Here is a 27561-nt window from a genome sequence, read left to right on the forward strand (position 1 = left end):
GGGCTACAAACACTAAAGCAGAAATAGCCCAGGTGGGAGAGGGCAGCTGGACCGTACTGGTAGATGTGATCGTGATCCTCCTTCCTCCCCATGCTAGTGAGACAACCCCCCTACAAGAACTTCCACCCATCCTGGCCTTGGCACTCTGCTTGTCCAGCAGCCCAGCAGCAGGACAGGATTTCTGGGTGCATATTACCAGATCTTTCTGGGAATGCTCCAGGTGCTGCTGCAGGTCTTGCAGAGCTGCTGACACTCTGTCCACTGTGAGCTCTGCGGGGACATCCCCATCCTGAGAAGCACTTAGGCCCAAGACATGACCCTTTTCTGAAAAGAGAAGACATTCTCTTTCAAGATTTAATCCAACAGTCTCCAACAAACAAGGCCTCTTTCTACCTAGGAGGAGGTGCCTTTGTCATTGTCCTAGAGCTCGCCTTGCAGCAGGATGTGTGTCACAGGCTGACGTTATTTTGATGACCACTAATGTCAGCACTGCCCCAAAGACAACTGCATGGGCCCTGTGGCTTGACAGGACTTGGGCCCTTCTCCCTTCTGACTCTAATCACTTCTCTACAAACAAACATGGACTTGTGTCTCTGCAGGGAGACAAGACTTCCCAAGGCCTGAGTCAGCCTGAACTGACAGGGTGAGTGTGTCATACCAGGATGACCAGGAACCACCCCCTCGCTCCACCTGCTCTCCCAGCCTCCCACACTTGCCTGAGCTCCAGGTGACCAAGTCTCTGCTATCCCTGATCACGTGGTGGAGAACCAGGAGCAGTTTGTCCAGCTGGGATTGAGTTTCCTGGTGAGCACCACTGGCCTGCTGACACTTTGTGGCCAAGGCCTCTGCTCTGTTCTCAGAGCTCTGGAGCTTCCTACGCAGCTCAGACACCTCAGCCTCCAGCACCTGCACAGAGTCCCTCAAGCTCCGTTCTCCTGCTCGGGACTCCTCCAGCTCCTGCAGCAGCTGCTTCTCTCGAGTTGCCTGGGTAGCCTCCATCTCCAGCACTGCCTTCTGCAGGGCCCGCATCTGGAAGATGGATGCACAGAGCCTCAGGGACAGGGCTGCTCCTGAGGCAGCAGAGCAGGCAGTAGAGCAAGTAACAAAGGAGAAATGACTTCAGGCAAAAAAACATGCCCAAAACAGAAGGCACAGAGCCAAGGATTCCAATGGAAACAAGTGTCCTGAAAATAGGGAAAGGGAGCCAATGGGCATCCTTGAGGCTGCAGCTCTGAACACCGGCTGAACTGGCTGCGCTGGAAGTGCCCTCCCCAGCCTGCCATAGCCACGTCTGTGTGCCCACATTGCTCGGTGCCCAGCACAGGCACCAACTCCATCTGGGACAACACTGCTAACAGAGGGATGGAGAAGCTCCAAAGGAGTCTGCTGCTGCTTCTCCTCCCACATTTCCTGCTGGGACCCGGGAGAGAACGGAGGAAAACATCGGCAGCAGACACCAGATCCAGCCTTGGCCTGTGGGTGCAGCAGCACCCCGGGGCAGAACACGGCAGCAGTGGATGCTGCTGGGAGGGGAAAGCAGTTGGGGCCTCCAAGCCAAAGGTGATGATGTGTGTCCCTGGAGAAGAGGACGCCAGGGCACAGATTACCTGGGCGTTGAGCTTCAGCACTTGTCCTGTGCGGTTTGCACAGAGCTGCTCGGCCTCGCGAAGAGCAGAACGAAATTGAGACACCTGATTGTTCAGTGCCTGGTTCTTTTCTTCCAGTGTTCTGAGGCACAGGTTCTTTTCCTCCAGAGACAGAAGCAGCCTAAAAGGGAAGCATGCAACTCATTACTACACGGTATCACATTTTAGGAACTCTTAGGACTCGCACCACCTCGGGGAAAACTGCTCTGTCTGATGAGGTTTGTCTAAACAACGTGGCTGTTTGTTTGTTCCCCCTGCAGTCACAGCCCAGCATGTGCCCACTCTGCTTTTATTCATGAAAGAATGAGGAGTTCCTGCCTACATGTCCTACCTTCTTCTTGAGATGGGAATGTGAATATAGACCTAACAAAGTCTTGCCATGAAGAGATTAGGGGAGAGGAAGAGTTTTCTTCTGACTACCCAGGCTCCAAGGGGGAAAGGTTTGGTCAACATGGAAGAGACATTTCCTTGCCCCATCTTGTATGTCCAGGTAGGAGGAGCAGCACCCTACAGCCAGAGGATCTCGGGGAAGTTCCCTAAGATCTACCAGCACCCATCCTACTTCCAGCTGGAGAAACAAAGGCCGATAGCAGAAGTGGCAACAGAGCCTTGGAGCACAATCTGATGGAAGATGCAGAAACCTGCAGGCAAGCAAGAGGGCCCTGCCCTTTCTTTGTCTTCTTCTCGAAAGAAGAATCCTGTGGCAATGAAGACTGGCAGGACTTGGTCAGCTGGAGGGGCCCCGCTAACCTTGGTCTTGTCTCTTGCATTCTTTGCACAGTCAGTATTGCCTGTGACTCTGGAGGCTGGCAGGGACCCTGCTTGAGCCCCCCCAGGCACCTGGGGGCATTTTCTGAGGAACGATGCAACAGAGACATTCTTGGTTCTTGGGTGCCTTTGAGGGGAATCTGGCCTAGGTCAGCAATCAGGGCCTTGAGATGGTTCTGCCAAGCAAAGGCATCAGCATGCCAGGCTGGTCCAGATCCCAAAGGCTTCAAGTTACAGGACCCAAGGCGGAGCTGCTGGATGTGTCCAGCTCCTTACACTGCAGCTTGGGCAGTGTTAGCACACCCACCTCACAACAGAACACACCCCTAGAGGGAAAGAGCTACTCCAAAAGCCTTTGTCTTCAGAAAAACTCTAACTGAAGGCTTGAAAGAAAAGAAAATGAAACACAACATCCAGACAACCAGACGCGTCTGCACGGAGAGTTCAGAACTCTGCCACGTAGGAAATGCTGCCAGAGCCCCTGGCAGGTGCAAAGATGGCAAAGAGGGAATCCATTCCCACAAGGCAGAGTCCCACAGGCTTTCATTTACCTGGCTTTTTCCTTCTCTAGGGTGTTCAAGGAAGCCCAAAGTCCCGAATTTTGGCGTGCCACTTCTTCCCATTGACTCCTTTCCATCTCCAAGTTCTTCAGGTGCACTTGCAGCTCCTTGTTCTGATGTTCTGCCTCCTCCAGCATCTTCTGGAGCTGCTCAACCTGCAACAGCTTCTGCCTTGACTGCTTCTGGGCCTCCCTCACATCTTGCCGGGCTCTCTGAACAATCGTTGCCTGGGACTCTCTGGAGGCTGCCAGCTGAGATGTCAACTCTCCCACCTCCAGTCAAACAGAACAAAGCAGTCAGAGGCTACAGCCACAGCCTGTCACTGTCAGCCACAGCAGAGGCTGTGAGAAAAGGCAAAGGCCAACTTTCCATTTCTCCCTGTCCTCAGAGCACCAGATTCACAATGCATACGGACAACTTGTTTCAATCTCTACGTGGCCCACCAAGGGCACCTGAAAAAGCACCTCCCACACCAAGGCCAGCAAGAAGAGGCCAGCAGGAATCCGTGCTGATGGTTGCTGGCCAACAGCCCAGAGGACTAGCCCAGCTGTCCAGGGCAGCAGCTGAGATTCAGCAGAGCACCGAGGGTCCTTCAGAGCAGCTGCCAAGGAGCCCAGAGCACGAGGCAGCCCCAGGGACCACCCCAGCAGCTGCTGCTCTGCCATGGAAAAGCAAGAAGGGCACAGACCCCCTGCTGGATGCTGCGGTGCCACTGCTCTTTCACTCACCTGCTTTTGTAGAGCCTCCCTCTGCTCAAGGAGGAGATTCATTTCCTCTTTGATGCCTCGTAGTTCTTCCTCGTGCCTCTTCTGCGCTGCCTGGATCTCCCCCCGAGCTTCCTGCAGCTCAGCTTGCAGCTTTGCCTGGATGGTCTGGCAACAAAATGCAGAGCAACTTCCTGCGACCTGCCCTCAGGCTCAGCTTTTCCCACTTGCTCTCTCAAAATCCCATTCCTTCAGCGACTTCTTTTGGCTTCTCTACCCAGCTCTGCTTCTATTGTAAGCCTTGCTTCCCGGGCCTGAGCTCTGGAGTTTGCCAGGCTCTGTGCTGCCAGGGCCTGAAGCAGCCCTTGCCTCCTGACTCCCAGCACCTGCCTTTTGTGCCCTTGCCACTGCCCTGCACTCTGTTCCCTGCCTGCTCAGACTTACCTGCCCCTTCTCTTGCTGCTCTTTCACCTCCTGCCTGAGCTGCTGCACCTGCTGGCAGGCTTGGCTTAGCTGTCCCCGAGTTTGGAGCAGTGTCTCTGATAAAGAATTCTTCTCCTTCTGCTTTTCCAGCAGGACCTGCACAGAAGGAAAGAGCAGAGGGCTTGACACTTCCCCTGCAAACTCTGTGTGGCAAGAGGCAAAGACTGATGGGCTCACGCGCTCTCAGAGCACTCGGCTGCTGCTCCCCTGGGCCACTGTCTGCCCTGGGGGGGACACAGCTTCCCAGAGAGTGACTTAGAACACAGCCCAGGAGACATCTCTGGGTTGCTGTTCAGAAATACTCCAGGCGAGTCTTTAAAAAGATTTGTCTCTTGTCAGCGTTCCTGCTGCGCCCTCCCTGTGCCCACAAAAGAAAAGTCCTACAAACTCAGTTTGGCTATGGACACCGACCAGTACACACCAAAAGAGGACCCTTAAGAGAACAGTGAAGATCCTCCGAGGTAAGTCTTAGGAAAACAGAGCACAAGAGCAGCACAAAAATCCCAACGGAAAGCTGATGTTTCTGCCGGGCTTCCTGTGAGAGGGCTCATTCCTGGGCCCAAAGATAGCCCTGTTCACCTTTCACCTCCCCAAATTCAATGTAGAAGACATGGAGGGCATGCTCCACACAGCCCCATAGCCTGCCATCTCCCACAGCTCCAGCCTTGCAAAAAATCACACCAGTTCTCCTTGCACACTCCCTTACCAACAAAATGTCTATCAGGATCTATTCCAGTGCTGGACATTTTCAGGATGGTTGAGGAAAGCAATTTTGCTTGCTGAAGCAAGTGAAAATTCACAGGGTTTCTCCTTCTCGGACAAAACCCACATCAAAGTGTCCCCTCCTCCAGTGTGCAAAGCAGCTCTCTGCAACGAGGGCATGCCTGGCAGGGAAACGGCTCTTGTGGTGAGCAGTCCTTTAGTGACTGATGGCAGTCTGGCTGATGTGGCCAAAGCAGACTCTCTTTGTGCAGCAGTTCACACCGACAATACCATTTACTTGTCTTACACAAAGAAGGTGTCTCATGGCCCTTGCTGGTATTCAAGCCTGAAGACTACACTGTGGTTTTGAGCTTTTCTCTTCAAAAGCAAAACCTCTGCTGGGTATTTGCCAAACCTACCACATACTCCAGAACTGAGACTGTCTGACAGAGACCATCAGAAACAAACCCTTCTCTCACAGCTCTCCTGTAACACCCAATCCAAACCTCCCCCGGCACACTTGGGGCCGTTTCCTCTTGTCCTGTCCCTTGTTCCCTGGGAGCAAAGACCAACCCTCACCTGGCTGCACCTTCCTGTCACAGGGAGTTGGAGAGAGTGAGAAGGTGTCCCCTGAGCCTCCTTTTCTCCAGGCTCAGCCCCCCCAGCTCCCTCAGCCACTCCTTGTCACACCTGTGCTCCAGACCCTTCCCCAGCTCCGTTCCCTCTTTTAGAGGCTCTGGGGCTGCCCAAAGGAACAAATTTTGCAGAAGCATGTAACCCTTTGCTGATGAACATGCATATGCCTGGCTAATAAATGCGTGTGCCATCTTGAGCCAGGTGTGCACAGCAGTGTCCCTCTCTTCTACTGCCAGAAACAGCATCTGGCCTGATCTGGCTGGCACAACTCCCACTCCCACAGGTGCTGCCTAGGAATAAGGTGTCCAGAGCCACGGTAACATCATGCCCCTCTTGCTCCAGCAGCTCCCTCTGAAGCTGCAATTCCTCCAGTGCCTGCCTGTTGACTTCCAGCTCCCTCTGCAGTGATGGGTCTTCTCCCTCAAGTGCAGCCAAGTCCTCCACTGTACAAGAAGGGGCAAGACAAGTTTTCAACGGAAAACCAGCCTCATTTCCAAAACCAACCTCCATCCTGTGCTGCTGCTCCGCCTTTTCCGCCTGGGCTGACGCTTCCTTCAGCTGCTTGCTGTTCTTCTGGCGCAGACTCAAGGCTCCTGGCTCCGGGATTCCAGTGCATTGCTGCAGCTTTTCCTTGGACTTCTCAAGGTTTTCACAGTCACTGCAGAGACAAGGCTCAGTCAGAAGAAGGAAGAGGCCTGAAGAGCCATCGATCCCATTTTCAGCCCTCCACAATGGAGCTGGGGGCAGTGGGCTAAGGAAGACCTTGCTCTTTCCCTCCCAAGGAAATCCTCCAGAGGCAAAGGGAAAGGAAGGCAGGATTTTGCCTTCCTTCAGTGAGAAGCAGTGGCTGGACAGGGGCTCTCAAAGAACAGAATTCAGGGAAGCAGCACGGTGAGAGGAAGGAGTCTTCTATTCCAACATCGCTGTGCATCTCCCAGGCAGCCTTGGGAGTCACAGTAGAGCATGAAAAGCCCTGACAGGACGATGCTCAAGAGCCACACTGAGGCCTACACATGGTAGGGCAGGTGAGTTCTTTGCCCAGAACACCTCTGAACTCCCAGACCTGGACGCAGATTGCCTCTGGAACGCAGGAGGAGGAGGAAGAAACACTCACCTTCTGATTTCTTCCATCACAGAGTCTATGTGCTCCCGGTGGCTACTGAGCCTCTTGCATCGCTCCGCCATTTTCTCAAAACATCGCTGCAAGCGCCCACAATTCTCTGTGGCTTCCCAAACCAATTCCAAGGGATGCTGTGCAGCAGTGGATGTCGGAGTTGAGAGGCTGTTCCTGGAGGCTGCATGCTGGGAACGGTCAGCGCCGGTGATGGAACTGGCCATGCTGTCACTGCCGTCTAACAGCACCTGAAAGCCCACATCCAGCTGTTAGTCAGGTACTCTGTTCCTATTCCAAAGTACCACTGAGATGCCTCTTCTGATTCCACAAGAACCAGTGTCCATTTGTGGAGGACCAGTTTCAAATCCGAGCCAGCTCAGCACAGTTTACTCACCTCAGGGGCTCTGGAGAAACGTCCCTGGTGAGAAAGGCCTCGAGCTCCCTGGAAGAGCACAGGGAAGAGCACACTCAGACTGCATGGCTGCCCCTGAGGCAGTCGCCTCTAAATGCTTCCCAGCCTGGAATTCCAGCTCAGCTCCTTCCTCCCCTCCTTGGGAATATTTTCAGCCCAGTAGGTTGACAGCAGCACAAACAAACATGCTGGAAAGTGTCTCATCACTTCTTAGAACACCACAAGGGGAATTGCCCAGAGCCCCATCCAACCTGGTCTTGAACACTGCCAGGGATCCAGGGGCAGCCACAGCTTCTGTGGGCAACCTGTGCCAGGGCCTCAGCAGCCTCACAGGGAAGAATTCCCTCCCAATATCCCATTAGACCCTGTCCTTTCCCTGCAGGCCCCTGGCTTAAGTCTCTCTCCAGCTCTCTTCCAGCCCCTTCATGCATTGGAAGGTCACCCTGGAACCTTCTCCAGGCTGGACAACCCCAACTCTTGCATCCTTTTCCCTTGGCACAGGTGCTCCAGCCCTTGGAGCATCTTCCTATCATCCTCGTGGCCTCCTCTGCACCACTGGGGATCATCTTGGAGATGTCTGGGAGAAACCCATTCTTGTCTCTGGGAAGCGCTCAGGCTGCGCTGTGAATTGGGCTGAGGGGAAGGCAGTGAAAGCTGCTCCCTTGTTTGTGCCCACACCCTCCAGTGGGACAAGGACGGAGGAGGAGATGTGGGTGTGCTCTGGGATGGCCAGGAGCCCCCCCATTCCCTCCCAGGCCTGTCCCCATGGCCAGCACCAAAGCTGCTGCTAGCTCTGGAACAGCCAACTGTTAATCCCTTGCTATTCCCAAAGGGAACTGTTCCCAGTGGCACAGCCCAGGCCCACCCAGGCCCCTGCTGGGCTTGGCACAAAGAGGGCAGCAGCTCTCTCACTCACCCGCCGGGTCTCCATCTGCCCCTTGGCACGAGCAGTGACCAAATGTCAGTGTCCAAAGGCCGTTGGCCTTTGCAGGGTCTAAACCCCAATCTCCAAAGGCCGTTGGCCTTTGCAGGGTCTAAACCCCAATCTCCAAAGGCTTTTGGCCTTTGCAGGGTCTAAACCCCAATCTCCAAAGGTTGTTTGACTTCGCAGGGTCTAAACCCCAATCTCCAAAGGCCGTTGGCCTTTGCAGGGTCAAACCCCAATATCCAAGGGTCGTTGGCCTTTGCAGGGTCAAGAGCACAAGATCAAAGTGCTGTTGGCAGTTGCAAGGTCAAAGCCCCAATGTTCAGGAGCTGTTGACAGTTGCCAGGCTCCAAACCCCAACATTCCATGGGCTGTTGATGGTTGCCAGGCTCCAAACCCCAACATTCCATGAGCTGTTGATGGTTGCCAGGCTGCAAACCCCAACATTCCAGGGGCTGTTGGAGAGGCCCTCCCCTGGCTCTCCACCCATCCCAGCTCACTGCTGCCCGGCACCTGCACCAGCACCCCCACATCCCCACAGCCCAGCTGGGCAGCTGGGCAGGGACCTGGCTCATAACATGAGTTCAAAGTTGCTGGCCCAGACAGCATCAGTTTTAAGGCTCAGCATTCCTGAGACCCGCATGCTCTTTAGGGATGCGCTTAGTTCCTGAGTCACAGGAATTTGTCTGTCTCCCCTGACAAAGGGGAGGTGTAAGAAAAAGCCTCAAAAGGTTCTTGGTGCTTACAAATATTCATGGAAAGTAAAGCTCTGCATCTAGAACAGCCACATGAGGAGGAAAAATGGTGTTTCAGGGTCTTTTCAAATTCCTACAGAGAAATGCCAGGAGTTGCAGTGTTTAAGGCTCATAAAAGAGATTCAGAATCCCGAGACAGACACGAGTGCATTTTTTTCTCTGCTCTCTGTTTGGCAACATATCACTAGGTCTTCTAGGCAGAAGAAAAGTCTTGCTGCTTATTTCAAAGATTCCTCGTGTCTTGGGGTGACCTTATGATGTGTAGCCCATATCGCTGCCTATGCCCAGAAATTAATTTCTATGCCTCTAAACTGAGCACAACTTTTTCAAAGCAGTTTGCAGCTTGTTCAAGGTCACACACAGATAGCGGGGTTTTTTTCCAGCTGCGGCAGGGGAGGGAGGAGGCACCTGGCTTGCGGCTTCCCGGTCAGCTTTTGGCCAGTTGTTCAGCTTCTTTTTCTCCGGAGAGAGAGGTGAATTTTTTTTCCTTCCCTGGAATTTCGGACTTTCTCCCTTTTCCACTGGACTGCTACAATATTAGAACACATCAGGAGGACTTTCCACCGAGCGCAGAGGGCCTGGCCTTGGGCCAAGCCCCAGCTCTGAGGAGACCAACAGGAGGACTCTAACACTTTCCCAGGTTTTTTCTCCACAGCGAGAGATTTTATTGTTTAGCATTATTTTCCTTTTCCCGTGTGTTTGTTCAATAAATAGTTTTATCTCCTTCACTTTCCTTCAAGGAAAATTTATTTTTTCCCAAACCTGGTGGGGGAGGGGTGGTTGTGCCTTCTCTCAGAGGATATATTTCTAAATTTGGCCAAACCGGAACACCTCGCTAGGAACAGACCTTCCAGAACCAAATGCTTGGAAAAGCTTTGGTAGATATTTTACTCCTTCATCTTTGAGAACATTCATCTGTGTCCTAGGGAGAATTTTTGTGCCCCAGTTGACAGGAATTGGTTTCTGGCAGGGTACAAATCGTCTGGGGAAGAGAAGAGCGGCACCTGCCTTCTCCAGGGCCTCTCCAGACTCTCTCCAGAGACTGACGGCCCAGGGATGTCACTGCCAAGTTCAGCTTCAGAGACCGATGCAGCTTCGAGTCTCTGCTTCCAGAACAGCAGCTTTGGGCTCCTTGAGCACAGCTGCAAAGGAGCAGGACAGCTCCCGGTGAAGGTCTGAGCTCCTGGCTGGTCCTTGCACAGCTCTCAGTGTAGTTCTGCCAGTGCTGTTGGTCTCAGGCCACCTGTGACTGCAGCAAGGACACCTGAAAGAGGCAGAAAGCCCAGCTCAGACAAGCCCACGTGGGCAGGAGCATCCGCAGCCCCACGGTACCGGCTGTGGGGGCAGACACAGCCTCCAACTCCAGCCCTCACCAACACTCTGCCCTTGGGGAAGGGGAAAGGAACAGGCTCCCACACTGCCCCTGAAAGGAGCTCAGATGATCAACAAGTCCAGTTCATGGCTGGCAAACCCTTCCCTCATACAACCCTCAGCCACCACAGGTCGGGGAGAGAGAGTTCCGACAGGATTTAGGAACCCAGCTCTGATTCCCAAAGCACGCATTCGGGCCACTGACCCCTTTCTCCACGGGCTGTGCCTCAGCACGAGGGCCTCAGCTCCCCTGAGCTCCTGGAGGACTCTCCTACTTGAGCTGCTGGACAGCCAGCCCCGGCAGGAGGGGAATTTGGTGCTTGTGTTATAGCAGGTTGGCTTTCCCGGGCTGGTTACCTATATATCGATAATTAGTTGATGAATTGTTAAATAAAGTGCCTAATTAATGTACTATGAATTTAAATAGTTATAAGCTAATGAGTTAAGTGCGCGTGTGTACAGGAAGCAATGCATGGGTATAACCATTAGAGGCAGGTACAACAGGAACCTGATGGACTTTATAGAAGGATCCTTTTAGAACCATTACCCCATGAGACGATATCAGTACCCAAGACCCTGACTGGAAAAGGAGCTGACCAATGGAATGGATCCAATTAGAAATGATTGGTCAAGGATGCACCATGTTAAAAGGCAATCAGAACACCGGAAAGTGGCCAATCAGTGAGATTGAAAGCGCACCAGTCCTGGAGGTGACAGAGACAATAAAAACTGACCAAGTGCTCTGTACCAGGTTCTCTGGTGGAAACTTGTGGTCCAAGGGAGTACTCGATGTGTCACATTGTTCATTTTTCTGGCTTGTAGTGTAGGGTCTGAGCTTATCTTGGATCCTCGTTCTAAGTTGCTAATTAATAAACAAGTTAGCCTGCCAAAAGGTTTCCCACCTCGTTTATAACACCTGGGGTTTTTTGATGCCTTCTTGAGGCATTTTAGCACCCGAAGCCCCTTTCACACCGCCCCATTTTTTAATTATATGTTAAGTATAGCTTTAACTTCTTTATTCATATTTATTATGCTTCCACTTAATCTCACTTAATCCCGAGGGATTCTTAAAGGGGTTTTGGGGGTTTTCTTGGTTTTGCCACGTTTTTGTGCACAGTCCGCCTTTTCAACCCTCCATTCTTTAAATGTAACAAATATAGCCTTAAATTTTTCTATACTTATACAAATTTATTCCATTTTTGTCAGTTTTGTTAAGTTTTGAAAAGGTTTTGAGGCTTTGTTGGGTCATTTCCGGTACCCACCCAGCCAATGACTGAGGGGAGTTGGGCTGAGGCGGGAACAGCTCTCGCCCCGCCCCCTGTCCCGCCCAGCCAATGACTGAGGGGAGTTGGGCTGAGGCGGGAACAGCTCTCACCCCGCCCCCTGTCCCGCCCAGCCAATGACTGAGGGGAGTTGGGCTGAGGCGGGAACAGCTCTCGCCCCGCCCCCTGTCCCGCCCAGCCAATGACTGAGGGGAGTTGGGCTGAGGCGGGAACAGCTCTCGCCCCGCCCCCTGTCCCGCCCAGCCAATGACTGAGGGGAGTTGGGCTGAGGCGGGAACAGCTCTCGCCCCGCCCCCTGTCCCGCCCAGCCAATGACTGAGGGCGCTTTTCCCCGCCCGCCGGTTGGGCGGGAGCCGCTCCCCACTTGTCAGTCAATGAGGGGGGTCCGGCTGAGGCTGGAACTTCCCCCTCTCCCCCTCCCCGGCCGATCACTCCCGCCCCTCCCTGCCTCGCTGCCACTGGCCCCTTGTGACTCTGAATTTTCCCCACCTGCCCCAGTCTGGACTGGTTTATACTGCTTTATACTCCCCCCTCCCCAGGCAGAGGAGCTCCTGTGCCCCCCACCCCGCAGTGGGTAAAATTCACCTCATTAGAAGTTCGTGTCCACAAAGGAGACCGAGGAGTCCTGTAAAATTGCCTTGATTTGGAGAAAGGGAGAAAGTCCGTCAGGTGTGTGTCCAACGGGGTCTCTCCCAATTAGTTGGAGCAAGTAGCCTTCTTTTCTCCTCATTTCCTGGCCGCATTTTCTCCTCCTTCCCTTTCCCTGTTGGCTGCGGTACTTGGAAGGTACTTGGGACTTCCCGATCCACCTATCCGTGTCCCCCCTTAGTATGTGCCCCCTGTAAAACACACGATCCATGAGCATTACAATTAGCTAAATCAAATGATCTATTTTAGTAAGCTTTACTAATTGGCACGGACTGCTGCTCAGCCAAAGTCATGCTGAAGTCCTGAACTTTGGGAAGAAGAACAAAGACTTTATAGGATTATGAATATTAATATCTTTGCCTAGGGTGGATTAAAAGCTAATTAGAGCCCCCCAAACTCCCATCTCACCTCCCACAGACTCCCAGAATGTCTCCGGAGCCACCCCAAACCCCCCTGTTAGCCCCTAGAAACGCCCAAGGGACCCCCCCTGTTGGAAAACCAACCAGTTTAAAACCACTTTTTTTATATAACTTTAGCCAGGTTTCTTCACCTTTGCCCCGGAGAAGGGAACTGAAGCTTCTTTCCAGGGCATTGTTTCTCTAGGTGAGGCCTGAGATGGGCTTAGCATTTCAACAGACTGGGAGTAGCCCCAAAGAGATGAAGGCCATCGACGGAACATCAACAGAACATCAGCGGCCATCTATGAACATCTACCCCAGACTCTGCCTCTGGCAGAGTTGGAGACATCTCCTCCAGAAAAGACTGATAAGAAAATCAAGGAATGAAGATCTAATTAACATCAGAAGAGAAGAAATCTGGATTCCATAGGAGAGCAATTGCTAAGAACTACACTCACTTGGGACCAATGAACACTGACCCAATTTGTTTCTATGACTTTTGACTGTATAAAAGATCTGGAAAATCTAGTAGAAGCCATGTGTCATGGAATGATTCTCTCTGCACACCTGGGCTATGTGTGGATGAGATGATTTCTGGGGTACATCCTGGCCAGAACAATATCCTGGCCAGAATAAAGTAATGCCTTGACTCTCTAACATTAAAAATGTTGTGTGAGGGCTTTGTTTTTCCCACAGTTTTGGTGACACCCCCAGGCCACACATCCAAGGACGTGTTCTCCTTCCACCCGGGGGGGGGGGGGGGAGGCTCTGTGGGAGTCTTGGTGTTCTGGGGTCCCATCTAGCGTTCGGGGGGGTTCCCCTGATTTTGGGGTTTCCTCTGATTTCATGCTCCCCCAGTTACATTCTCCTCCCATGTGGGGGAGCTCGGGGGTCCCAGCTTCTTTGGCAGGGGCGTCACCCTGATATTGGGGTCTTACAGCATGATTTTGGGGTGTCCCCCAATTTTAAAGCCCCCTGATTTTGGGGTCCCCCACAGGACATGTTCTCCTTGCATCTGAGGGGGTGGGCAGGTCTTGGGGATCTCCCATCTTGGGAGGTCTGGGGGATCTGGGGGTCCCATCTACTCTTGTGGGGTGTTACAAACAACTTATTGAGAGTTGGCTTTTGCCATATGTTTATGGGTTATGAATTACATTATGAGTTATAATATTAAATATTATGATATTTTCCTTGGGAAATATTAAGACAATGGTATATGTTAAAATGTTTAATGTTGTTAAAATAGTCTGGTTGTAAAGTTGTTTTTTTATAAGGGCTGCATGAGTTTGTGTGCTGTAATGTCAGTTCTGTAAGTGGGACATGCTGTTGCGAGCCAAACTTCGAAGACACAGCCATAAATGTGTGATAAATACATACTATAATATTGGCTTTCCGCAAATGTTAAAATGGATGCTATATGTATAATGTTAAAGTATTTAAATAACAATGTTAAAGTATTTAATGTTAAAGTATCGTTGTTATAAAGATACAGTTTTGCAACAATAACTAATGCCTTTATTTCTGCCATTAACTAAACTTAGACATAACAGTGAAATAGCTGATACAGTTATGCTTGCGATAATTGAACTGTCTGCTTGGTTGGATAACATCCAATGAACGGATGATGAAGACCCCTGCTACTGACATGCCAGCTATCGGCAACTGCCGTCTGCAGAAACCATCGACCAAAGCCCACCCTGGAGGTGATAATAAAAACTGACTGAAACCACAGCCAGGAAATGTGCGTGCTCTAAAAAGGCAGATCCAAGGAGGAGCCATGCTAAACAGTTCCTGGAACATGTAAACTAGTTTGGGGGGGAAGTTTGAATAGGCATGATTGATTATGAATATGCATTAGGCTGATGCAATAGGACAGGTGTGTAAAGGGTGTCTCCGCAATAGCAGGTGCGCTCTTGGCTGAGTGCCAAAGCACCCAGCGCCGTGACTTTTGCTTTATTGTCTTTGTCCCCTATTGTCCTTTATTAAACTTTTAAATCCTAACAGCAGAGTGAACCTCGTTTTTCACAAAAGGAGTGGGATTCCATCCAACGAGGACCCCGACGAGCACAGCAACAGAACTGCGCCGGCTCCTAAAAGAGTGACGTGGGGTGAGACTATGCAAAACTGTACATCAGTGTGCATAAGGCTGATGCAGCCACAGGGGTATAAAAGGTAGCACCACCATTTTGTGATTGAGCCTCTGGCCCCTGGCCATGCTCCCAGCACAATCCCTTTTGCTTTGCTGAATTTTATAGTTCTCAATAAAATTTTTAATAACTCATTTCCATATTGGATCTGGGTTGTTTATAACATGGGGTTTCCCCCTGATTTGGGGGTCCTGTCCCCAGGCTGCACACCCGAGGACGTTTTCTCCTGAGCTGCTCCAGTTCCCGCTGGAGGGGGGAGGGAATCTGTGGGAGTGGTTGGGGTTTAGGGGTGGGGGGGAAGCCCCCCCCTCCCCCCCCACCAGCTACTCCATGGTCTTCCACCCTCCTCCCAAACCCTCCTCGTCTACGGGGGGGCACCAGCCCTCTACTGCCACATATAGGGGGGTGCCTGGGGAGGGTACTGGGAAGGGCTGGGAGGGGATCTAGGGGGAGATATGGGAGGAGTATGTGGGATACAGAGTCCTGGGGAGTCTAGGAGGGAGATATGGTCGGGTAGAGGGTCCGGGGAGGTCTGGGGGGAGTTTTGTGGGGCCCTGGGATGGCTTGGGGGGTATGGGCCCTACACTGACAGGTTGGGGGGGTATCTGCCAAGTTCTGGGGTGTCTTAAGGGGGCTCTGGAGGGGTCTGGGAGGAAGATATGGGGGGTACAGAGTCCTGGGGGTCTTTGGTGGGGAGATAGGGGGGGCAGCAGCCTTCCACTGACAGGTACGGGGCATCCTGGGGGGGTCCTGGGAGGCTCTTGGGAGGTCCTGAGGGCGCTGGGGAGGAAGATATGGGGGGTACAGAGTCCCGGAGGTCTCTGGGTGGTCCTCAGCAGGGGGACATGAGGTGAGTTACGGGATCCTGCGACAGCTCTCGGGGTCTCTGGGGGCACTTATTGGGCTGCCCCTCACCTGCCCCACCCCTGCCCCACCCCTTGCTCATTCCTGCCGCACCCTTCCCCTCATCCTTCCCACCCTGTCTCACCCCTGCCTGGCCCCTGCCCTGCTCTGCCCCTCACCTGCCCCACCCCTGCCACGCTCTCTCGCCTGTGCAGGTTCAGTGTCCGGGTGAACTGCACCGACCTGTTCCATGTGGATCGGCACCACTGGACCCCCCCTGCAGGGTTCGGGTGTGGGGGGTTCGGGAACCCCGGGAATGCGCCTTCCCCAGAGCCACCGGCATTGGGGACTCATGGTGGCCTGTGGTGAGATCCCCGGGACACCCCCAAATCCATAAGAACCCCCAGAAACCTGTGGCCTTTGGAGAGCAGCTGAGCTCTCCTTCGGGACTCTTAAGGCTTCTAGGTGCTTTTTCAGGGCTTTTTGGAGGCATTTTAGGACCAAAATTGCCTTTTCATCCTCCACATTCCAGAAATAATGCCATGTCCTGAATTTATTCAAATTCAGTCAATTTAGATCTATTTTAGTCACATTTATTAAAACTTTCCAATGTGGTTGAGGCATTTTGTGTCTTTTTGAGGTGTTTTAATGCCCAAATGATCTTTTAACCCTCCACTTTTGAAATACAACATAAATATCATCCTAAATTACTCATATTTATTCACATTTACTCCCATTTTCATCCGTTTTGTTTAAATTCCTGACAAGAATGAGAAGTTGTCTTTACAAACTGTGGGCCTGCTGTAGATAAAGCCACATACTGAGAGGTAAAAGAAGCAATAATGAATCGTGCCGCAACCGGGCCAGGAGACACTTCAGAGACAGAGTCAGAGAAGCGGGTATTTGCTTTATTCGGCGCGCCGGGTGTGTGGGGATCGCTCCTCCAAACACACACACCTGGTGCTCTCTACAACACAGTATTAAGGGTTAAATTATGAATATTCATCACATTCCTTGGGACAGGTGTGGTTACACAAATTATTTCTCGGAAGTCATTAGCATATGGGCCACGCATGCGCTGTGTGTCCTGGTGGTCGCGCTGAGGAAGGCCTCTCCTCTTCCTCGGGGGTCTTTCTGATGGAGGCCAGTAGTCATCCTCGCAGTGAACTTTTTCACCTTTCTCCCTGGGCATGCGTAGTCCTTTGAGGGATGATTCAGCAATCTCTGAGATGATCCTTGTCCCCTCTATCTTGACAAGATTAGGGTGAATTCGGCTTCTCAGGCTTTGTAATGAACATCTTCCGTCTGAACTAACATTGCTGTCTCCCAATAGTTAACTTGTGCTTACATGAGGTAGTTATTGACTGCCCCTTCTTCAATAAGAGGAACCAAAAATTCCATAGGAATTCCACTAATTGACAGGGAGTGTTACTCACTCAAGACTGCCTTAAATCCCTGGACTTAGAGAAAAAGAACAGAAACACAAGGCAAAAGAAAACAGGGGGGAGGGGGGGAGAGGGAAGGGGAGAGTACACATTGGAAGGGGGTATGTTACTAGGCAATTCGGGAAGTCTGTACCTCTCAAGTACCTCAGCCAACGGGGAAAGACAGAGGGAAATGTGGCCGGGAAATTAGGATAAAAAGAAGGCTGGATCCTCCAACAATTTGAGAGACCCCACAGGAAATGACCATGATCACTCCCTTTATGTGAATAGAGTAACAGGATTTCTCTGTCTCCTTTTTGGACATAAACCTCCAGTGGTTTTGGGTTAGTTTTCCTGACATTCCGAAGGGGTTTGGGGTCTTTTCTGGGTCCTTCTGAAGCGTCCCGTCCTGTCGTGACTCCGCCCAGCCAACCCCTGAGGGGACGTTTTGCTGAGGCGGGGACGGCTGGTGCACACCCACGCCCTCCCCTCGCACAGCCAACCCCTGTGGGGAGTTTTCCCCGAGCGCGGTTTCGGCAGGAGCCGCCCCTCCCTTCTCAAGCAAATCGGTGCGGAGGGGGGACCGTGCGACGGCAGCTGAAGCGCTTGGGAGCCTCCGAAACGGCGGGCGGGCCCCACCAGGCCGCCCAATGTTCCTCCCCTCTCCCTCTCTTGCCGCCATTCCCCCCCCGCCCCAGCCCGTCCCTCACGGCCACCGCACTCTGATTGGTCGTCGCCGTGAGGCGCGCTGCGCTCCCATTGGTTCAGCCCTTCCCGAGCCACGCGCTGATTGGCGTTAGCCGCCCCTGCTGCAGCGCTTCTTCTGTTGCCAAGGGCAGCCGCGCGCTGATTGGCCGGCGGGTGAAGAAAGGGGCGGGGCAGAGCGATCAGGGCAATCCCAAGCACAGACTCGGGCTGGGCGGAGAATGGATCGAGAGTCGCCCTGTGGAGAAGGACTTGGGGGTGTTGGTGCATAAAAAGCTCAACGTGCCCCAGCCCCTTGCACTGTCACCCAGAAACCCCCAATGTCCTGGACTGACCTCACAGCGTGGGCAGCAGGGGACAGGGGGATTCTGCCCCTCTGCCCTGCTTGGGTGAGATCCCACCTGCAGAGCTGCCTCCAGCCCTGGGGTCCAGCATCAGAAGGATGTGGAGCTGCTGGAGTGAGTTCAGAGAGGCTGCAGAGATGCTCCAAGGGCTGGAGCCCCTCTGCTCCGAGCCGGGCTGGGAGAGCTGCGGGTGTTCAGCCTGGAGAAGAGAAGGCTCCGGGGAGACCTTAGAGCCATTTCCAGTGCCTAAAGGGGCTCCAGGAGAGCGGGGAGTGGGCCTGGAATGCCAGGACAAGGGGAATGGCTTTCCATTCCAGAGGGCAGGGTTAGAAGAAGTTCTTCCCTGGGAGGGTGGGGAGGCCCTGGCACAGGGTGCCCAGAGAAGCTGTGGCTGCCCCATGCCTGGAAGTGTCCAAGGCCAGGTTGGAGGGGCCTTGGAGCAACCTGGTCTGGAGGCAGATGTCCCTGCCCACGGCCAGGGGTGGCATAGGATGAGCTTTGAGGTCCCTCCATCCCAGACCAGTCGGGGATTCTATGCTGAGGAGAAACATCACGCTAGGGATGGCGAATCCAGGGGGTGCCAAGCTGCCACGGCATCATGTCCATTGGGTGGTCCCTGACAAGGCCAAAGGGCAGCTCCTGAGGAGACCAGGTCATCCAGTTGGGCCAAGACTGCAAAAGTGGGATGCCATCACTCGGTGCTGAAGGCTCACTGCCAGGTGCCCTGACCCTTGAGCAGCTGTAGAAAGCGGAGGCTTATGTGCCTTCAAGGCAGGGTAGCCTGAGCACACGGCTTCTGTCTCTCCTGCCTGTGGGTCTCCCCTGTCTGGGCAAGGGATGCAAGCTGAGCTGAGGCTGGACGTGACATCAGTGCGTGACACATCCGTCAGCCTCAGGGACCATAGAAATGGGGGCTGGCTCCAGATGCATCTTCTCCAGAAGATGCATCGCTGCCATTCACTGTGACAGACAACATGGAGAATAGAAATTTTCGGTTGCAAAATAGAGCTTAAAGACTAACTAGCAAATTAGATAAAAGAATGTAAAAGTAGACACACAGGATGCTAAACAGAGCTGAAAGCAGTGGACAAACAGATAATAAGGAACCTAAGTGGGTTTTGTGACAAAGTTATGTAACAAGAAACACCAGTGCATGCCCTAAGAGAAGTTCAAGGCAAGGTCACTTCCAATTTTGGGGGCTCTCAGCGAATACGACCACCAGAGACCCCTTTAGACAACCCTCTAAGACCATAAAAGGACTTCCAGTAAGGGGCAGAGGTGGGTAAATTAGTTCTAGGAAAGTAATGTTTATGTATTAGCCCGGAAGCACCTTGTAATGAATGTGTATGATCCTGACGGAATAAACACCCGGTGTAAAGTTTCATGACACACATCTGCTTAGAGGAGACATCCTCTGCATGTAAATATTAGTCGTTAATCAACAGTAATACCGGCTCCAGGGAGGATCAGTGAGTGGTGTCACCACAGCCTGGCCACTTCCTGCACCTGATCCAGCAGTACTGAGCCCGCTGGCTCGGGCAGTTTTCCATTCACTTGGCCGCTCACTCGGTCCGTACCTCACCAGTCCGGCTGTAAGGAGACTGTGTGGCTGTTGAATGGTTTGCAGTGTCAGCAAAACCCTCCCTGGTCCCCCATTATTCACAGAGTCCATCAGGTCGGCCAGCCATGATTTCCCCTGTGGTAAATCTGTGCTGGCTCTTCCCAGTGCCCTTCCCTCGCAGTTGCTTGAAAGGGTGTCCAGGACCATTTGCTCCATCACCTTCCCAGGGATTCCAAAGGAGCTGATTAGCCTGTAGTTCTTCAGATCCTCTTCTGTGCCCATCTTTAAGACTGGTGTAACACTCTTTGCTGTTCTCAGGAACCTCCTTCAATGGCCAGGCTTTTTTGAAGATGACAGACAGCTCCTGTAGCTTCCTCTGGTCCTCAGACCTGGTGGATGCCTGGCTCAAGAGCTCCCTGACTATTCTCCCCCTCCCCTACTGCTTCCACAGCAATGTCTGTTCACTCCTTCTGGATAACTTGATTCTTCTTCCACAATTTTTTCTTCCACATTCCTGCTTTCTGAGATGAGGTTGATCACAAGTTCCCCGCTCAGTTGATCTCCTGTCAGCCAGGGCTGTGATTCTGCTTTTCACCTTGCTAAGTTACCTTATTCTAAACTAGGACCTCAACCCCTGACCTTCTCATCCTCAGCCAGTTCTTGAGTGTTTCCAGGATCAAGAATTCCTCCCACTGGGAGGGTGGCCGAGCACTGGTGCAGGTGCCCAGGGAGGTGGTGGAGTCTCCATCCCTGGAGAGATTCAAAAGCCGCCTGGACACCTCCTGGGCAGCCAGCTCTGGGTGGCCCTGATGGAGCAGGGGGCTGGGCAAGGTGACCTCCAGAGGTGCCTCCAGCCTCCCCCAGCCTGAGATTCTGTGACTCGGAGAAAAAACAGGTTTCCTAAGGACAAATGCAAAAGCTCCACATGTGGCAGGATTCTCCTGCCCTCACCAAAGTGGTTCATGTCACGTGTCTCCCATCTGCAGATTCCTCCCTGGAGTGAGGATGCCCCTCAAGGTCACTCCTTGAGGCTGACAGAAATATTTGCCCACGGTCATTGGTTTGGGTGAGAAGCATCAATCTTTAATTATTAATTGGTTTTGCTGGCTTGAATATAACTGCTTCCATGTTGCTTCAAATATAATGCACTCTACCGGAAGTTATAGTTCTCTGTACTGGGTAGTCAATAACTCTGATAAAGGTCTTTTTGTGTAGTCGTAATAAACACTTTATTTTTCTATAAATATATCCTTCATCCTATGGAACACAGTTGTATAAAGGTTCAATTACACCTATTATCCTACAATCCTACAATTACACCTGCAATCCTTTAAACATAAACTATGGACAAAATCTGAGGCTACGACTGCATGCAGCTGCACCCTGTCTCCTCTCTGACAAGCCTAGGAAGTAAGGAGGTCCTTGTGACTCAACGAGAGCATCTCCTGCCTGCTCCCTGCACAGCTCTCCAGGGGTTCCTGCCGGTCTCGGGCCAGCTGTGACTGCAGCAAGGACACCTGAAAGAGGCAGAAAGCCCAGCTCAGACAAGCCCACGTGGGCAGGAGCATCCGCAGCCCCACGGTACCGGCTGTGGGGGCAGACACAGCCTCCAACTCCAGCCCTCACCAACACTCTGCCCTTGGGGAAGGGGAAAGGAACAGGCTCCCACACTGCCCCTGAACGGAGCTCAGATGATCAACAAGTCCAGTTCATGGCTGGCAAACCCTTCCCTCATACAACCCTCAGCCACCACAGGTCTGGGAGAGAGAGTTCCGACAGGATTTAGGAACCCAGCTCTGATTCCCAAAGCACGCATTCTGGCCACTGACCCCTTTCTCCACAGGCTGTGCCTCAGCACGGGGGCTGCAGCTCCCCTGAGCTACTGGAGGACTCTTGTCTTTCAGAGGTTGATGCATTTTTCTGGTCAGACTGGGAGACAGGCAATGTAAAGTAGTCTGGGGGGAACACTCTCCAAAAAGTTCTGATTCTCCTCCCTTCATGTTCATCCTGCAGGTTGGATGGGAGAAAGGGTCACAGAAACCTGTCAGCAAACATGGGGCAAAAGGACCTCTGGACATCAAGGCAAGGAGATCTCTGCTCACAGACCCTCAATTGCACCAGACAGCACTGGGGGCAAAGAGCTCTCGCTGGGGGCTGTGCAGGAGAGGCCAGTGTGTGTCCGGGGACACGGGGCCAGGGAGGGAGGCAGCGGAGTGAAGGTGCCTTTGTGAAAGCCATGGGCTGCCACAACAGAGAGAACAAACAAAGGGGTGTGCCCACAGCAGGGACAGGGAGAGGCAAGGAAACAAGCAGAGGACTCCAAAGCACTGCCTGGGCACACGAGTCATGATCCAGAGGAGCCTGAGGCTCTGCAGAGGCAGTGAAAGCCCACTTTACCTCAAAAGTTCTCCTGAGCTCACGCTTCTCTGGCTTGTCTGCTGCTGCTGCTGCAACCTGGTCCCGCACACATTCCACACCCCTCCTGGAGTGCTCAGACAGCCGCTTGCCTTCTGCTCCAACAGCCTGCTGGGTGTTCAGAGAGGAGATGATTCCCTTATTTCAAACACCACAAGAGCTGTCCCTCAGAAATCTCCATCTCGGGAAGCATCCTCGAAGCTCCAGCAGTGCAGCTGCTCTTCAGCCCTCGCTACAGAACTCTGCTCACTTCAGTCCATCACTCTGCTCACCTGCTCCATTCCTTTCCACACCAAATCCAACCCACACGTGTTGCCTGCCCTTGCCTGGGCACAGGAGAAGCAATTCCCCATGCCCAGCTTTTGGCCTGGAGCTGATTTGAACAGCAGCTCCAGAGCTGCCTCAGTCGTTCCAGGCGTGCCAGCAAACAATCTGGCAGCCAATGGTCTCTGGCTGGAGCCAGGCAGACACACAAGGCTGCCTGCTGCAGCCCGGGCTGCTTTGCCCAAGCAGGCCTAGACTGACAGGGATTTAGAATCCCACCTCTTCATGGGAAACTTCATTGGAATCTTTGAGAGACGTTGCAGTGGACTGAAGATCAGTGCCAGTGCCTACCTGGGGATGACTCTTTCCCTGCAGAAAGGCTGAGTGTTTCTTCAGAGCCTCTTTGGCAATTTTACACTTGGCCAGTGGAGCACACAGGACTTGAGCATTTCCTCTGCCTTCCTTCAAAGCAGCAGCCCCATGCTCCAACTCCTCCTGTTTTCTTTCATTTTCAGCGTCCAATTGTTGCGTTGTTTCCTTTCTTGAAATTTCAAGTGTTTTCATTTCATTCTTCTTTTTCAGATCCCTCATCTGCTCCTCGTACAATTCCCGTTCACGCTGCCAAAACAGGGAGGTCACTCATTCCCTCTCTCGGTTTGCTTTTCATACCAGATCGGGACTCCTGCCACAGGCAGGCAAAGGCTGCCCCTCTCTCTCTGCCTCTCGGGATGCCTCAGACCTTTGCTGGGACCGCCCTTGACGCTGAGTCTTTCCCAGCTCACTCAGCCCATCCCAGCTCCCTTTCTGCCCTTCCCCGACCTCTTGCAGCTCCACTCGAGTGTTCCTTTGGGGAGCAGCTGCCAGAACTGCAGCCAGGATTCCAAGTCCACGCTAAGCAGGATTTAGGCAGTGCCATGAGGATGTGCTCTCCAGCAGGGAGAAAGGGAAGAGCAAACACCCCCAACATTTCATTCCCTGCAGCTGGGGTGACAGGAGTGGTTTTTGAGCTCTCCTGTGTAGAGTTTCCATGGCACCATCCCCGAGAGCCCCACTGCCCTCTCTTGGAGCAGCAATGGCCACATCAGTCTGTCATTCTCTGCTGCCACTCAGGACGAGTTCTCCCCTTGCAGGCACACGTCCTTATCTGCATCAGCACTTTGCTTTTCTCTCTTTTCTCCCCACTGGCTGCTCTCTGATGGCCAAGGCCAAACACCTTTCTATTAACAGCAAACTTGGCCTTCTCACCCCTCGTTCCAGGTCCAGGTATTTGAAATCTGGACGTGGGTTTGGACACGAGGAATTGCCCAGACCATGCAATGTCCATAGAGACAGTGTGGACATTGAGAACTAGAGGGCACAAAACTCCAGCATGGAGGAAAACCAGCAGCCTCAGCACTAACTGGCTTTGACATGACTACGACATCTTTTCCTCCTTATTCAGAAGAATGCAGTTTGAAAAGCTCAGCTGGAAAGAGGTGCTCCTTAGAACTATTAACACAAGGGCCAAACATAGCTAGGAAATGGCCCTTCATGGCATCTGCCGTTCTCACCAGCACATCCTTCCTTTCCTTCTCCAGGCTCTCCAGTTTCCTCTGCAGAGATGCCACCTCCTGACAAAGAGTCACACCCTCTTCCTTCAGGGCAATGGCCTCTTTCTCCAGGGCAGTTTCTCGAGAGGTCTTCTGGTGTTCTGCCCTCCACATCGCTGCGGCAGGAAGGAGAAGGAGAATGAGAACAGCAAAGCAAAGGCAAACTGATGTGCATCCTGCAGGGACAACAGCACTGTCTTCTTGGCCTGCCTGTGTTTGCCAGCCCCTAAGGCCACAAGGGCTTCCAAAGCTGACAGAAATGAAGGAAACTTCAAGGCAGAGAAAAAAGCAGGAATCCAAGGGGCAAGGTTCAGAGGAATAGGAAAGTGTCTTTACTCTTGGGCTTGTGCAGAGTGAGCAGTCCAAGAGAGACAAAGGAGCGGGGATGCCTGTGCAGCCCTGCTCCAGAGAGGCCAATAGCCTGGGGGCTCTGGCAGGGCCTGGAGTTGGGGGGAATCGAGCTGAGGCATCCAGCTACAGCTCCTCAGCACAGACACAGCACCTGAAAGGCACCACCTGTGCACGGGATCAGCCATAGCACAGCCAGATGGCACTGCCAGCCACAGCATCTTTCTCGAGAAAAAGCTTTCACTGGCACTGGATGGAGAAATCTCCTGCTGGTTGTTCTTCCCCTCTGCCATCTCTGGGCACTTTTCCTCTGCATGGGATCAGAGAGCCCTGCTGGCAAGACAGGATGGGGCAGTGGGTGCGAGAGGAGAAGCTCTACCTTGCTCACTTTCCTCCAACTCCTGCTGCAGCTCCTGGTTGCGAGCCTTCAGATGGTCTATCTGAGCCTGCACCTCCCTCAGCTCCAGCTCCAAAGTCTTACACTGCGTGGCCATGGCCTCTGCTCTTTCCTCAGAGCTCTGGAGCCTCACATGCAGCTCAGACCCCTCAGTTTCCAGCTCCTGCTTCTCCTGAGTAGGCTGGGGAGCCGCCTTCTCGATCACTGCTTCCAGCTCGGCCGGCATCTGGAAGATGGATGCACAGAGCCTCAGGGACAGGGCTGCTCCTGAGGCAGCAGAGCAGGCAGTAGAGCAAGCAACAAAGGAGAAATGATTTCAGGCAAAAAAACATGCCCAAAACAGAAGGCACAGAGCCAAGGATTCCAATGGAAACAAGTGTCCTGAAAATAGGGAAAGGGAGCCAATGGGCATCCTTGAGGCTGCAGCTCTGAACACCGGCTGAACTGGCTGCGCTGGAAGTGCCCTCCCCAGCCTGCCATAGCCACGTCTGTGTGCCCACATTGCTCGGTGCCCAGCACAGGCACCAACTCCATCTGGGACAACACTGCTAACAGAGGGATGGAGAAGCTCCAAAGGAGTCTGCTGCTGCTTCTCCTCCCACATTTCCTGCTGGGACCCGGGAGAGAACGGAGGAAAACATCGGCAGCAGACACCAGATCCAGCCTTGGCCTGTGGGTGCAGCAGCACCCCGGGGCAGAACACGGCAGCAGTGGATGCTGCTGGGAGGAGAAAGCAGTTGGGGCCTCCAAGCCAAAGGTGATGATGTGTGTCCCTGGAGAAGAGGACGCCAGGGCACAGATTACCTGGGTGTTGAGCTTCAGCACTTGTCCTGTGCGGTTTGCACAGAGCTGCTCGGCCTCGCGAAGAGCAGAACGAAATTGAGACACCTGATTGTTCAGTGCCTGGTTCTTTTCTTCCAGTGTTCTGAGGCACAGGTTCTTTTCCTCCAGAGACAGAAGCAGCCTAAAAGGGAAGCATGCAACTCATTACTACACGGTATCACATTTTAGGAACTCTTAGGACTCGCACCACCTCGGGGAAAACTGCTCTGTCTGATGAGGTTTGTCTAAACAACGTGGCTGTTTGTTTGTTCCCCCTGCAGTCACAGCCCAGCATGTGCCCACTCTGCTTTTATTCATGAAAGAATGGGGAGTTCCTGCCTACATGTCCTACCTTCTTCTTGAGATGGGAATGTGAATATAGACCTAACAAAGTCTTGCCATGAAGAGATTAGGGGAGAGGAAGAGTTTTCTTCTGACTACCCAGGCTCCAAGGGGGAAAGGTTTGGTCAACATGGAAGAGACATTTCCTTGCCCCATCTTGTATGTCCAGGTAGGAGGAGCAGCACCCTACAGCCAGAGGATCTCGGGGAAGTTCCCTAAGATTTACCAGCACCCATCCTACTTCCAGCTGGAGAAACAAAGGCCGATAGCAGAAGTGGCAACAGAGCCTTGGAGCACAACCTGATGGAAGATGCAGAAACCTGCAGGCAAGCAAGAGGGCCCTGCCCTTTCTTTGTCTTCTTCTCAAAAGAAGAATCCAGTGGCACTGAAGACCGGCAGGACTTGGTCAGCTGGAGGGGCCCCGCTAACCTTGGTCTTGTCTCTTGCATTCTTTGCACAGTCAGTATTGCCTGTGACTCTGGAGGCTGGCAGGGACCCTGCTTGAGCCCCCCCAGGCACCTGGGGGCATTTTCTGAGGAACGATGCAACAGAGACATTCTTGGTTCTTGGGTGCCTTTGAGGGGAATCTGGCCTAGGTCAGCAATCAGGGCCTTGAGATGGTTCTGCCAAGCAAAGGCATCAGGATGCCAGGCTGCTCCAGATCCCAAAGGCTTCAAGTTACAGGACCCAAGGCGGAGCTGCTGGATGTGTCCAGCTCCTTACACTGCAGCTTGGGCAGTGTTAGCACACCCACCTCACAACAGAACACACCCCTAGAGGGAAAGAGCTACTCCAAAAGCCTTTGTCTTCAGAAAAACTCTAACTGAAGGCTTGAAAGAAAAGAAAATGAAACACAACATCCAGATAACGAGACGCGTCTGCACGGAGAGTTCAGAACTCTGCCACGTAGGAAATGCTGCCAGAGCCCCTGGCAGGTGCAAAGATGGCAAAGAGGGAATCCATTCCCACAAGGCAGAGTCCCACAGGCTTTCATTTACCTGGCTTTTTCCTTCTCTAGGGTGTTCAAGGAAGCCCAAAGTCCCGAATTTTGGCGTGCCACTTCTTCCCATTGACTCCTTTCCATCTCCAAGTTCTTCAGGTGCACTTGCAGCTCCTTGTTCTGATGTTCTGCCTCCTCCAGCATCTTCTGGAGCTGCTCAACCTGCAACAGCTTCTGCCTTGACTGCTTCTGGGCCTCCCTCACATCTTGCCGGGCTCTCTGAACAATCGTTGCCTGGGACTCTCTGGAGGCTGCCAGCTGAGATGTCAACTCTCCCACCTCCAGTCAAACAGAACAAAGCAGTCAGAGGCTACAGCCACAGCCTGTCACTGTCAGCCACAGCAGAGGCTGTGAGAAAAGGCAAAGGCCAACTTTCCATTTCTCCCTGTCCTCAGAGCACCAGATTCACAATGCATACGGACAACTTGTTTCAATCTCTACGTGGCCCACCAAGGGCACCTGAAAAAGCACCTCCCACACCAAGGCCAGCAAGAAGAGGCCAGCAGGAATCCGTGCTGATGGTTGCTGGCCAACAGCCCAGAGGACTAGCCCAGCTGTCCAGGGCAGCAGCTGAGATTCAGCAGAGCACCGAGGGTCCTTCAGAGCAGCTGCCAAGGAGCCCAGAGCACGAGGCAGCCCCAGGGACCACCCCAGCAGCTGCTGCTCTGCCATGGAAAAGCAAGAAGGGCACAGACCCCCTGCTGGATGCTGCGGTGCCTCTGCTGTTTCACTCACCTGCTTTTGTAGAGCCTCCCTCTGCTCAAGGAGGAGATTCATTTCCTCTTTGATGCCTCGTAGTTCTTCCTTGTGCCTCTTCTGCGCTGCCTGGATTCCCCTCCGAGCTTTCTGCAGCTCAGCTTGCAGCTTTGCCTGGATGGTCTGGCAACAAAATGCAGAGCAACTTCCTGCGACCTGCCCTCAGGCTCAGCTTTTCCCACTTGCTCTCTCAAAATCC

The 27561-nt window shown here is 53.0% G+C and overlaps 1 protein-coding gene across 1 annotated transcript in view; it reads right to left on the reverse strand.

The window, feature by feature from the left end:
• LOC138101659 (centrosome-associated protein CEP250-like) overlaps positions 1–27561 on the reverse strand; it is a 69763-nt gene that overhangs the window by 26226 nt on the left and 15976 nt on the right. Inside the window, exons 10-13 of the mRNA XM_068999433.1 lie at positions 27342–27485; positions 26605–26885; positions 25247–25406; positions 24492–24668 (exon numbers count right to left, since the gene is read on the reverse strand). Coding sequence (XP_068855534.1) covers positions 24492–24668; positions 25247–25406; positions 26605–26885; positions 27342–27485 — 762 coding nt within the window. The remainder of the gene's footprint in view (positions 1–24491; positions 24669–25246; positions 25407–26604; positions 26886–27341; positions 27486–27561) is intronic.

The sequence above is a fragment of the Aphelocoma coerulescens genome, unplaced genomic scaffold, assembly GCF_041296385.1.
Source record: "Aphelocoma coerulescens isolate FSJ_1873_10779 unplaced genomic scaffold, UR_Acoe_1.0 HiC_scaffold_39, whole genome shotgun sequence".
Classification (NCBI taxonomy): Eukaryota; Metazoa; Chordata; class Aves; order Passeriformes; family Corvidae; genus Aphelocoma; species Aphelocoma coerulescens.